Below are 12,212 nucleotides of genomic sequence, written 5' to 3'. Positions count from 1 at the left end.
GAGAAAAGGGGTGCAGGTTGGGTCGGGTCTGACAGTGCTGCAAGGTCTGGAAAAACCTGCAGGTTTTATGAAGCTCCAGTTTTAAGAGAAAGGAGCTGAGCTGAGCATCCCTCCTCCCCTCTCCCCTCTCTCCTCTCCCCTTTCCCCTCTCCTCTCTTCCTCCGCCCTTCACCCATCTCCCGCTCCCTTCTCCCTTTTCCCCTCTCCTCTCTCCCTTCTTCCCGCTCCCCTCTCCCTTCCTTGAGCCGCCGCATGAATGCTCCCTGCCCTGGGAGACGCACGGCAGAGCTTCAGACCCAGCCCAGATGCGGGTCTGGGGATCCCAGCGGCCCCGCGCTCCCCCTGGCGCCCCAGGCTGGGGCAGGGGCCAGGCAGGATGGCTGGGCTCTGCCCTCCCCGCTCTGACTAAGAGGAGACGCCGGGCTCCGGGGCTTGCTGACCACACCATGCTCCGGCGTGAGGAGCACAGCCTGGAGATGGCTGTGGCCTGGCCACCAGCCTGGGACATCCTCCAGCAGCCTGGAAGGAGCCTGGCGTGGGTGCTCGCTGCCTGCCCCGGGTCCAGCACGCCCCCTCTCCATCCCCGGGGGGTCCTGTGCTCCCACCTGTCCCACTGCCCTGGCCTCACCCTGCTCCCGCTGGCCCCTCTGTGTCCCCTGGGATGGGAGCGTCTCCCTTTCCATGGCAGGTTTCTTTGTGGGATGGGAGTTCCCACCTCCCGTGCACCTGGAGCTGGCAGCAGTGCACGGAGGCACTCGTGACACAAGCTGAACCTGCTTTATCTGTACCACGTGCTGAGCACGTCCATCCAGGGGCTCGTGCATGTGATTTTGCAGCCGGGGATTGTTGCCCCCGCTGGCTCTGGAGTTGGGGTCCTCCCGTCATCTCTCTCTTGCCCCAAGGGCCACACTGAGAGGCGTAATGCTCCTGAAAATGGCCTGTCTTGTTGAGAGGATGCCTAGTAGCTGTCAACTGCATCTGTTAGGGGCAAGAGGGCAAAAGCAAGAGAGCAGGGAGGAGGAGGAGGAGAGATGAAGAGATGGATCATGCTTATCATTTCAACCTTATTAACCCATCGTGCCTCTTCCTCGCAGCTGGGGAGCGCCTGTGGCCGACAGAGCAGGGATGTCTGAGGCCTCGTCCAGCAAGGAGGGACCCCCGGCCGAGTGCCCCGTGTGCCACGAGAAGTTCCACCCACTGGAGGCCATGCACCGCCAGCTCAGCTGCAGGCACACCTTCTGCCACGACTGCCTGGTGAAGTGCTTGCTCTCCGCCAAGCTTGACGGCCAGGTCCAGAGCAGCATCATCTGCCCATCTGCCGCTACGTGACTTTCCTCAGCAAGAAGGCGGCTCTACCTGCCCAAGGCAGGTACCAACCTCCGGGCCCTGGAGATGCCTCTGTCACCTTCCTCCTTGTCCCATCTGACCAAATTGGAGGCCAGCAACACCTTGGTGGTGCCCAGCCATTTTGTGATGCCGGTGCAGAGCTTCGACCGGTGCTGCAGCACAGGGAACAGCCCCATGGACTCGCAGGGGGTCCCAGGAGAGCTGGCACGGGAAGCCCACATCTTTGTCATCAGTGACCATGGGATGCCACTGGTGGGTGTGGACTGCAGCTCCCTGGGGAGGAGAAGCAGAACGGAAACACGAAGCTCGGTGTCATCCAGCTCGGCCCTGGGGGTGAAATGCTGCCAGTCGCCCATCGCCCTCGCCGTCCTGCTCGTCTTGACGGTGTCCATGCTGTCGGCTGTGCTCCCTTGGCTGCTGCTGGTGAAGAGGGACTCGTAGCAGGGATGGGATCAGCTCAGATGCTGGAGGTGTCACTGATGCTGGGACAGAGCTAGGGCTGGGACCTCTCTCAAAAGATCCCATGAGAAAGTCCAGAAGCAGCTCCAGGTGAAGCTCTCTCTCATCTGGCCAGGGACTGAATGGACTTTCAGACCTTTCCGCAGATCTCCGGGTGCTCACAGTGTCGTCGCTGGCATTTTCTGCCTCTTTTGGTTAAAATGTGGCTGGTCAAACCCTGCTAGTGGGTTCCCCTGGTGTCTTAGCAGAGAGCATGGCTTCTCCTCCCGCACCCTGTTGAGGAGAAATAACTGGACTCCAGACGATCCAATGTGAATCAACAGAAGCCGTTTATTAAGCACCGATCATCATCTTTTATACCCTGTGTTGTAGCCGTACACGCGACTCGCTTATTTCTGATCAGCGAGTTACACTGTCCACGTGCTGTGCATGCAGTTCGTTCACACATCAGATTGGTTACAAGAATTCGCATAGTAAATTGCTTAGTCATTAGCACAACATGTTTTCTACCTTCTCAGTTCCCGTTTTTCCCATGTACTAATTCCATCTTCTACCACCTGTTTTGCTCTTAATCTAATCTCTCACAGTAGGGAGGCTGGCTCACATGGCCATTTTCTCTCAGATACATTCCTACAATACCCCCTTTTTCTTCTTGAGCCAGCCAGACCTTATGCATGGCATTTTCTATCATGTCAGTCACTTTGCGGAGAACACACGAGGCTGCCATAATCAATAATAATATAACCAACAATAGCATGAGCCCTTGCTTTAGTAAATCTGATAACCATCCCGTTATACCCCACGAGCTTAACCAATCATCGAAACCGTTTTTGACCACTTTTAATTTGGACATGTTATCCTTCAGCTCCCGTAACTGCTTATGAATGGATGATGAGTGGTCGGAAAGGTTCATACAACACATACCTTCAAAACCTTCACATCCATGACCCTGAGCTAACAGCAAAAAATCAATAGCCGCTCGATTTTGCAGCGTAGCATGCCGAATGCTATCAACATCAGTCAGCAAGCTAGATTTGGGTTGCCCATTGACGGTGCTGGGGGTTGTCCAGGCAAGGGATCAAGTTGCCCAGCAGAGGCACTAGGATGCACGCAGTCTGCACTGACTTGCCCAGGGGTGGCACTGGGTTGCCCACTGAGGGCTGTGAGTTCATAGGATCATAGAACGTCTCAAGTCGAGAGAGACCCATGAGGATCATCGAGTCCATCTCCCTGCTTCTTGCAGGACTACGGAAAACCAAATTATAGGACTAAGCCACTCAACAGTTGCCCAAAAGCTGCACCTGGTTGCCCAGGGGCTGCAAAACCTGCCCATGGAGGGCAGTAGGTTGTCCAGGGCAGGATCTAGGATGCCATGTGAGGGTATTTTCTTGCCCAGGGGTGGCCCCGGCTTGCCCATCCAGAGCAATGTGTTGCCCAACGGCTGCATCGGGTTGCCAGAGCGGCTGCAGGGAGTTGCCCGCGTAGAACCCGGTTACTGAGCACCCTGCGCCAGCGGCAACGCTGCCCTGGTTCTGTGACACAGAGGGCACTGGGGATGCTGCAGTGTCTGGCAGTGCTGCCACCCAACCTGACAGCACAGCACTGAGTAGCAGCCCCCCCCGCACACCCCCAAGCCTCTGCAGGGTGAGTATGTCCCTGAACTGGGAGGGAAAAAAACAGGTTATTCTCCTAATCCCCCTCCATATCTCTTCTGTCCTCTAAATGTACCCGGATGAGGTGGTCGGGGCTCCTGTTGTTGTGTCCGTGTTCAGGGATGGCACAAAGTGTCGCCCTGGGATGGCTTATCCCAAGGGGGATGCAGGGGCATTTATTTCAGCTGGAAATGCAGGGAAAAGTAGCCCTGGGACGTTCTCAAGGGGTTTTCCCTCCCTTTCCTAAACGTGTGTCTGTCAGTATCTGAAAGGGCAGAGTTTATTTGTGGGGGTGGGAGCCAGGGAAGCTGCCTCCCACCCTCCCAAGGCCGTTTCTCAGGTATAAAGCGGCACGGAGCTAGGGAAAGCGCCGTCATTTATCCCTAGCCGGGACAAAAGGGCTGAAGGGAGCGGTTTGTGGGAAGCGGCACACACGGTGGTTTTTGTTGGACCTGAGCGCAGACATTTCGTCCTCGGTTCTGCCAAACTGCCTCGGAGGGTCGTGTTTGCGAAAGCTTCTTTTTCTGCTAAATTTGAGGGTGTGAGTTTCCCGCTGCCTGTCCCACAGCCACTCCCATCAGGGATCTTGCTGTAGCACACCCGTGTCCTCATCTTCCCCTGGGGCTCCGAGCCAGGCTGGGAGCAGTGGGGATGGGACGGTGTTAGGGGAAGGACACGTCAGGCTGGCTACAACAGCCGTATTGAGGGACTTATTCCTGCCCCTGGGTGACACTTGTAACCTCACAAGAGCTTTGTACCGAGCACCACGTACCCCTCCGGAGTGTTTGTCCTCAGATGAGGTGTGTTTGGTGGCCCCCTGCCTTATCTTGCTGATAACCATCGACTGACAGCCTCAAGCTGGAGAGGACAATATGCAATTCTTGGTAGCAAAATCTTCATGTGTGGCCATTCCTCCTAGGGCTACTGCAAGGCTGGTGTTTCCCAAGCGCTCTGAAAAGACTGTGGGCCATCTCCTTCCCACGCACACTGATCTTACACCAGGTGAGCCATCGACACCTTTCCTCCTTTGCAAGGCAAGAGGCGGCCCTTCTTTTGAGGCTGAAATAGGGGTGTGGGGGGGTCAAATTAGGATATAGTCCTGCAAAGCTCAGCTCACCTGCAGGCTCCTCACTCCAGCATTTAAGGCAAGGGAAGATAGAGGGGGTGAGGATGGAGTCCCTCACCCACCCACAAATGGCGCTGGGCCGGTAGCAGATGTGTGTCCAAAAGGGACGCAGCTCTCGGGGCTGGGAATGGAACTTTTACAGAGAAAATGACCTCTGGAGTATCAGAAGATCAGCAGATACGCCAGCCAAAAGAAACAAAGGAACAGCAGAGAAGGAGCAACTCCAGTTTGACTGGATTGACAGATTTAAGGAAAAGGAAGGCACGGTATCTGTCATTCTCCTTACGGCCGTGATTTGTTTTTCTCCGCATTCCAAGACCTGATGCTAGATACTAACAACCAAGTCAAACGCTTTTATATCCAAATGTTTGGGATGCTGTCAGGAGGGATTTGTTTTCAAGGGGTTTAGGCCTGTTCAGGCGCTGTGAGGGCGCTCTGTGCGTCGCTGTTTGTGTTTGAAGTTGCGGGTGTTGCTGTAAGAAGTAAGGCAAGTGCAGGAGGTTGCTGAGGTTGTCCTCTCTCTCCTCCTCTGTGCAGGACACGGACGGGACACACGAATAGCAGCGGTCGAGCATGGAGTCTGTCGGCTCTCCCTTACCAGCAAAGTTCGCCCATCCCAGAGCCATACCCACCAGGTTTCTCCCTGCCATCCACACCATGGCGTCAAGCTATAAGAACCGATTTCCTTACCGCCCCTTGCCTCAGAGCTACAGCCTCCCCTGGATGCCCAGCACCTACTACAGAACGGCTGCCAGCAAACCAACTTTGGCTGCCTTTTCCAAGAGTTCCCAGGGGATAACCGCCGGCGAGAAGCTTCCATCTGTTTCCACCAGAACCACCGTCTTCACCCGCTACACCCCTGAAGACTGGTACAAGTCCAACGTGACCAATTACAGGGAGTCGGAGACCTCCCAGAAGAACGCGGAGCACCTGAGAGCCGATACCTCCCGCATCATTGACCACAAATACCAGCAGACCAAGAAAACGCAAGCAGAAAGCACCAAAAACCTGGGAGTGCGCGCCAATGACATCGCGTTTTGGAAATCGGAGCTCTGCCACGAGCTAGATGAGGTGATCGGGGAGACCAACGCGCTCACAGAGGTGAAGACCAGGCTGGAGAGAGCCTTGGCCGAGGCGGAGGCCCCTCTCCGGGTAAGCACCCGTCCCGGCGCGCTGCAAGCTGTAGCCTACTGCTGAAACATCTGCAGCCCTTCAAACGTCTCATTAAGTTTCACTGCAGCTCCGGAACGTCTAGAAAGTTGTTATTAAGAGGCCATTAGTTAAGTTAGTAGTAAACAAACCCCCCTTGCCATCTGCTGGATCCCCTATCAGCACAGGCTGAGCACGTCAGCGCAGCGTTTGCTTAACTCAATATTTTTAGAAGTGGTACATCCAAAATCCCGGTTTGGGAGACAAAAGCCCGTGTCTTACCACAAGGCTCTGGCGAGGTGGGCGTCAAGGCTGACACAGGTCCCCCGTTTCAGCTGTGGCTGCACCAGGGACACATCTGCTCCCTCATGATGGTTTAATGCTGATGTTGCAGCTCGCCTGCTCCTAGTCAGCTAAACCAGCTGCCCCGGGCCACTTTTTTCCCCCTCTTGTCATCTCCGTGCCCACCTAGAGTTTCTTTTCTTACATTATTGGAGATGGGGACAGTCCCCATAGAGAGCCCTGCCCCTGCAGCCAGCGGTGATGGCGTGTCCCCAACAGGTCGCTCAGGAGTGCTTACTTCACCGGGAGAAGAGGATGGGCATCGACCTGGTCCATGACAATGTGGAGGAACAGCTCTTAACAGTAAGTTGGGCAACTCAGATCATGCGTTGAAGCTATTTTTACCGGATTTCAAAGTTATGGGATTTGGAGCACTGATCACCTGCCTCCAGCAGCCGGAGCTTCACAAAGGCAATGGGTTTGTGCTGAAGTCAAGTGAGCTGAGAGCAACACACTTCCTCCGGTGGAGCTGAATGTGTCTCAGAAATTCAGCCTGGGCATTTACACCGAAGTCAAGTCCATCTCCTCTTGTCCCGTACGGATGGGATTCCTCCTGGGGAGGAAAACATTTTGGGAGCAAAAAGGGCAGGTGCTGATCTGGGGACGGAGGTGTGTAGTGGTCCAGGGAACCGCTCTGCCTGTCCGCACCAGGATGTGTCCCTGTCCGTGCAGTGGGACTAACCACCGCTTGACACTGAGGTCAAGGTGAAAAAATCCTTATTGACCCACCCTGAAAGGGAATGCAAAGGCCGTGGCTGCAGCCACAGCACCCTTCTGTCCCCTCCAGGGCGCTGGGCGCAGGCTCAGCTGCGAGTTTTCCTGCCTGTTTGCTTTGGGCAGGAAGACAAGCAGGCAAGTTCTTGCTGTGTGCAGGGTTGGAGAGGTGCAAGGGGAGGAGTGTGACCAGGACGAGTGAGTATGGACACTGATGGGGTCCTCTTTTGCCTTTGCCCAGGAAGTCGATGTCATCAGGTCGTGCCAGGAGAAGATGCAGCAGTTCCTGGACAAGGCCAAAGCCCAGATCACGTAAGGAGGAGCTCCTTCTCTCATGTCGGAGGGCTGATGTGCATTTGTGGTCACAGCAGAAGCCCAGCAGAACCCCAGCAGATGTGAACCCCCAGAAGAAGCCTGTCTCTCCCCACACCCCGCAGGCATAAAGCCCATGGAGGCTCCATGGCATGCGGGCGGTGATGCTCGTGGGAGGACAGAGCTGCGCGGGGGGCCGGGAGCTGCTGTGGGGAGTGGAACGGGGAGGAAGCCATTCCACCCGTACGTCCCCACCAATGGCTGCTGTTTGCATGTTGAAGGTCCAACCGGGTGGCCCAGCAGAATCTGGAGAAGGATCTGGCCAACAAGCAGGTGGCCCACCGGATCGACGACAGGTGCCACCACCTGATGAACACCTCCCAGGGCATCAGTTACTACCGAGGGGTGGAGCAGGTCGATGCCACGTGAGTGCACGCTGTCGGTCCCCAGCAGCAAGCTGTCCCCGGGATACGCGGTGCCTCTCCCTGGCAGGGAGCTGCTTGTCCCCAACCCAGATCCATCCCGCCTGGAGACACCTCCCTCAGAGCGGTCATTTCTCTCCGCTCCTCGGAAAGGGAGCACAACCCTCTGCTGACAGTTGGATGCCAAACATCCAGAGGGTGAAAGCCAGTCCCACCTCATTAAACATTCTACCAGGGGTTGAGAGATCAGCCTGCCAATTAATTCAGCGGAGCACCTCTGCTGAAACAGCTCCTTAAGTTTATGCATATTTTCAAAGATGTGTCTTAGTTGTTGCTAGGCGATGTTTATACTTTTCAAGGACTCTTTTCAGCTTCCCATAGAAGTGAGGAGGAGCATAGGCAGAACAAGGGAAAGGCCAACGGAATATTCCGTACCATAGATGCCATGCTCAGGATATAAATGGGGGTTGGTGCGGGGTGGGAATATGCGGTCGGGTTTCGGGAAGGTGCCACTTCACTGGGTGGTGAGAGTGACTTCTCTCATTATTATTATTATTATTACTATTATTATTATTATTACTATTATTATTATTGTTCGTTTCTGTTATTGTTCTATTAAACTGTCCTTATCTCCACCCACGAGTTTTTCCCTTTCCCTTTCCCCTCCTTTTCTCCCTCTTCTCCCTTCTGGGGGGAAGGGGGAGAACTGCACCAGCGCACGCATGGTCCTGGCTGCTGGCTGGGGTTAAACTATGACATACAGTCCAATTAAAAGTGTAGATTTAAGCTATAGTGAATCCACGCTGCTCCCTGGCAGGGTCCATGCCTGCCCACATCCAGCTTACCGGGGGCCTCTCCTTTTCCCCCCCAGGATCTCGGTGCCGCAGTCCTGGGCCAAGTTCACCAACAACAACATCCTCCACTCCCAGAGCGAGCGGGCGGCCTCCGCCAAGCTGCGGGACGACATCGAGAACCTGCTGGCGGTGACGGACAGCCAGATGTGGCGGCAGTTCAACGCCGTGAACAGCGCCTTCACCAACCGCATCGCCGAGACGGCCGATGCCAAGAGAAAGATTCAGACCCACCTGGCCAAGGTAGCCTGAACCCCTCCCTTTTGGTGTGACACTGTCACTTCCCGGTGACACCTCCAAAGCGCGACCCTCCACGCAGACCTGGCCCCAGCAGAGGAACGGTCACCACAAGAACCTGGTTATAGCATCATTTAGAATCATGGAGTCATAGGATGTGTTGGGTGTGAAGGGACCTCTCAAGGCCACCTAGTCCAACCCCCTGCAGTCAGCAGGGACATCTTCAACTGGATCAGGTTGCTCAGAGCCTCATCCAGCCTGGCCTTGAATGTCTCCAGGGATGGGGCCTCCCCCACCTCTCTGGGCAACCTGGGGCAGTGTCTCACCACCCTCAGTGCAAAGAACTTCTGCCTAATGTCTCATCTAAACCTGCCCTGCTCTAGTTGAAACCATTGCCCCTCGTCCTCTCGCTACATGCCCTTGCAAACAGCCCCTGCCCAGCTTTCTTGGGGACTTTCTTCTTGGAGCAGGATGAGTTGGCAGTGTAATTTCATCCCAAGGGATACTGCCCGTTGCTCATCCCAGCTGACAGCCTGCTAGCACAGGGATTTCCAGCAGAAAATGCCAGCGCTACTTGCATCAGCGCTAGTTACTTCAGAGGCGCTGGCTGCCCTGCAGAAGGGCTTTACTGGGACTCTGCTGGGGTGTCTGCTGTGGGGTTTGCAGCTTTGCTGCTCCTCCAAGGATGTGTTTTCGGTCTCAGCACTCTGTGGTGGCTGCACAGGTATCGGTGTGTTTGCTCCGCCAAGCAGATGAAGTGGAGATCAGCCATGGGCAGCAGGCTCGCACCACTGGCTCTCATGGAAAGCTTCCTGAAAAGTGCTCGGCACAGATTAACCGAGCAGAAACTGGGCTTGCAGCATCGCGGGCTGGTGCCACATCCTTCAGCGAGCATCCACCAAAAACCTGCCCTCTGTTAGTTGCTAGTGATGGACGATCAGTTCCTGCAAGCAGTAATTTTGGGGAGTGGGTAATTCAGTAGATCCGTCACTGCTCCAAAACCTCCTCTGATGTGACAGCAAGAGCAAAGAGAGGCTTTTCCCCGCAGAGAAATGGCTGCTGGATCTGTGCCTCCATCTATGGCAGAGTGAGAGCAGTCTGAGCCCGGGGTCTGCTAATTGAACTTGGTTTTTTTCTGCAGATGGATGGCAGAAAAGGGAAATCACGTTGCCGCTGGAGAATATATTTTTTAAATTTATGCATGTGTTTCTTTCTTACGCCAGACAGTGCAGGAAATATTCCAGACCGAGAGGAATATAGAAGCCATCCAAAAGGCCATTAGGGACCAAGGGCCTCCATTAAAGGTGGCTCAGACCCGGCTGGACCAGCGCACTCGGAGGCCAAACATGGAGCTGTGCCGGGACACTGCCCAGCTGCGGTAAGGCAGGAGCGCGGGGCTGGCAGGGATCTCGAGGGCTCACGGGTGGTAGCACTCAGGAGCATCGCTGGATGACAACATTAATCATGGGGGGTTGCTTTTTTTTCCTAAAGAGTCCTTCCATAAGTGCACCGACATAATCAAAAGCAATGAGCGGGTATCCCAGCCTTTGGGTGCTGGGAGAGCTCTGCGCCCACAACGGAGGCTGTACCCCATGGCCGGGGGCGGCCTGATGCCACCCCATGAGGGGCCGGATTTTTCCTACTTGCGTCAACCCCGTCTTCTCTCCTGCCTGCTTCCCGGAGGCTGGATGGGCTCAGGTTTGAAGGACAAGCCCTTTACTCTCCAACAGGCTCATGCTGAGAGCTCTTAGGTCCTTCCTTTTGGGTAACCGCAAGGGTGCAGCTGCTGTGCAAGGTGCTGTGTCCAGTGCTGGGCTCCCCGGTTCCAGAAGGACAGGGAACTGCTGGAGAGGGGACAGCAAAGGGCTACCAAGAGGATGAGGGGACTGGAACACCTCTCTTGTGAAGAAAGGCTGAGGGATTTGGGTCCCTTCAGGCTGGAAAATGACGCCTGAGGGGGGACCTTATCAACGCTTATCAATACTGAAAGGGGGAGTGTCAGGAGGATGGGGCCAGGCTCTTTTCAGTGGTGCCCAGGGACAGGACAAGGGGTAACGGGCACAAACTTGAGCATAGGGAGTTCCACCTAAACAGGAGGAGGAACTTCTTTGCTGTGAGGGTGGCAGAGCCCTGGCACAGGCTGCCCCGAGAGGTGGTGGAGTCTCCGTCTCCGGAGACATCCCAAACCCGCCTGGAGGCGTTCCTGTGCCACCTGCTCTGGGGGACCCTGCTCTGGCAGGGGGTTGGACTGGGTGATCTCCAGAGGTCCCTGCCAACCCCCGCCAGCCTGGGATTCTGTGCACCACACGGAGAAGCAGTGAGGGCTGTGCTCACCTCCCCTGGGGACACTGGAAATCCTGTCAAGGACAGAGGGAGCTCTTTGGCATTGCACCCCGAGGGGCTGGGGAGGATCAGGCACCCTGAACTTCACACCTCCTCCTGGCAGCCCGCTGGGTGAGGCTCCCTGGGAAGCCTTTTCAAAGCAATTTAAACCCAGCCCCAGAGCCTGTTTAGCATCTCTCACGCCATCCTTTGTTCCATCCTCCACTTGTTTCACCTTCACTTTTAGCCTCTCCCAGCTGTCCTCTTTCGCTGCGTGTGCACCCGTGGGTGTGGGGAGGACCCTTGCCCGGGGAAATCCAGGAGGGGGAGCCAAGAAACCCACAAAACCAAACAGGAACGGGAAACCACAGCTGCTCGTCCCTCTGCTTGGTGGCACCACCTGCTCTGGCAGACGCGGCTGCGCGTTGCCGAAGCCTTTGAGCAGACGTTCACCGTGCCTCCCCGCCGAGACCCCGAGGAGCTCTGCCCTCAGCTTCCCCATGGATCTGCCACAAACAGGGGGGGTCCGAGTGAGTCTGAGCGCGCTGAAGGGGGAAAACCAATGCAACAGGGGCCCATCAGCAACGCCACGCTAGAAACCACCCGCGTGACGGGACTTCTAATGAGGGCTCCTTGCTGTTTTCCAGCCTTGTCAACGAGGTCCGTGACATCCATGGGACGGTGCAGACTCTTCAGCAGCAGCTGAGAGACAGCCAGGACACCTTGCAAATGCTGGTTCGCGCCAAGGCGGTCCTGCAGCATGACCTGGCCGTCAAAGCCAACACCCTGTTCATTGACGAGGAGAAGTGCATGGCGATGCGCAAGACCTTTCCCAGCACCGCGTGGCTGCTGGGTCCCATCTAGGCTGGGCTCAGCCCACCCCACGGCATCCGTTGCCAGAGTTATCAGTTTTCTCAATATGCTTTAAATAGTACATGATTAACTTTCCACTTCCTGATGGAAGCCTGGGTAGAAATTAAATTATCGCTTTGCATGTCACATGGTCTACCAGGAGTATTTTTTTTTTCCCTTTGGTTTTTCTCTTTCCACTGCTCTTTCACGGCGTGCCAGAAAGTAACTCAAAATATCCTGGATGCAACTAAGAGCAAATCCACCCACGGGGATTCATTCCTACCCATTCGGTCTGTGATTTTAGGAGAAAAAGTGTCGTGTCCTCCTCCTTTGGAGTCTGATGTGGAAAAAGCACAGGATGAAGCCATGTCTCGAATCACCTCCTTGTCCTCCATGGGCCTTAGCGTGGCTTTTAGGAGGATCTGCC

At 55.6% G+C, this 12,212-nt stretch overlaps 1 protein-coding gene and 1 pseudogene across 1 annotated transcript; both read left to right on the top strand.

Moving 5' to 3' along the window:
- The first annotated feature begins 1,125 nt into the window (after nucleotides 1–1,125).
- On the top strand, nucleotides 1,126–1,788 carry LOC141751187 (RING finger protein 222-like; annotated as a pseudogene).
- A 3,369-nt stretch (nucleotides 1,789–5,157) lies between these two features.
- LOC141751217 (tektin-3-like) lies at nucleotides 5,158–11,797 on the top strand. The gene is made up of 7 exons (XM_074607616.1): nucleotides 5,158–5,736; nucleotides 6,295–6,378; nucleotides 7,031–7,101; nucleotides 7,383–7,526; nucleotides 8,395–8,617; nucleotides 9,835–9,989; nucleotides 11,581–11,797. The coding sequence occupies exons 1-7, from the start codon at nucleotides 5,158–5,160 to the stop codon at nucleotides 11,795–11,797; spliced, it is 1,473 nt and encodes a 490-aa protein (XP_074463717.1).
- The last annotated feature ends 415 nt before the right edge of the window (nucleotides 11,798–12,212 follow it).

This window comes from Larus michahellis, chromosome 14 (assembly GCF_964199755.1).
Source record: "Larus michahellis chromosome 14, bLarMic1.1, whole genome shotgun sequence".
In the NCBI taxonomy this organism is placed as follows: Eukaryota; Metazoa; Chordata; class Aves; order Charadriiformes; family Laridae; genus Larus; species Larus michahellis.
The sequence above is the reverse complement of the archived record's forward strand: the minus strand, read 5'-3'. Positions and strand labels throughout refer to the sequence as shown.

Bases quoted from the DNA above. Each gene is read 5' to 3' on its own strand.
- LOC141751217 (XM_074607616.1), top strand. From the start codon at position 5,158: ATGGAGTCTGTCGGCTCTCCCTTACCAGCAAAGTTCGCCCATCCCAGA. The intron at 7,527-8,394 runs GTGAGTGCACGC...TTTCCCCCCCAG, and splicing joins GTGGAGCAGGTCGATGCCAC to GATCTCGGTGCCGCAGTCCT. The intron at 8,618-9,834 runs GTAGCCTGAACC...TTCTTACGCCAG, and splicing joins TTCAGACCCACCTGGCCAAG to ACAGTGCAGGAAATATTCCA.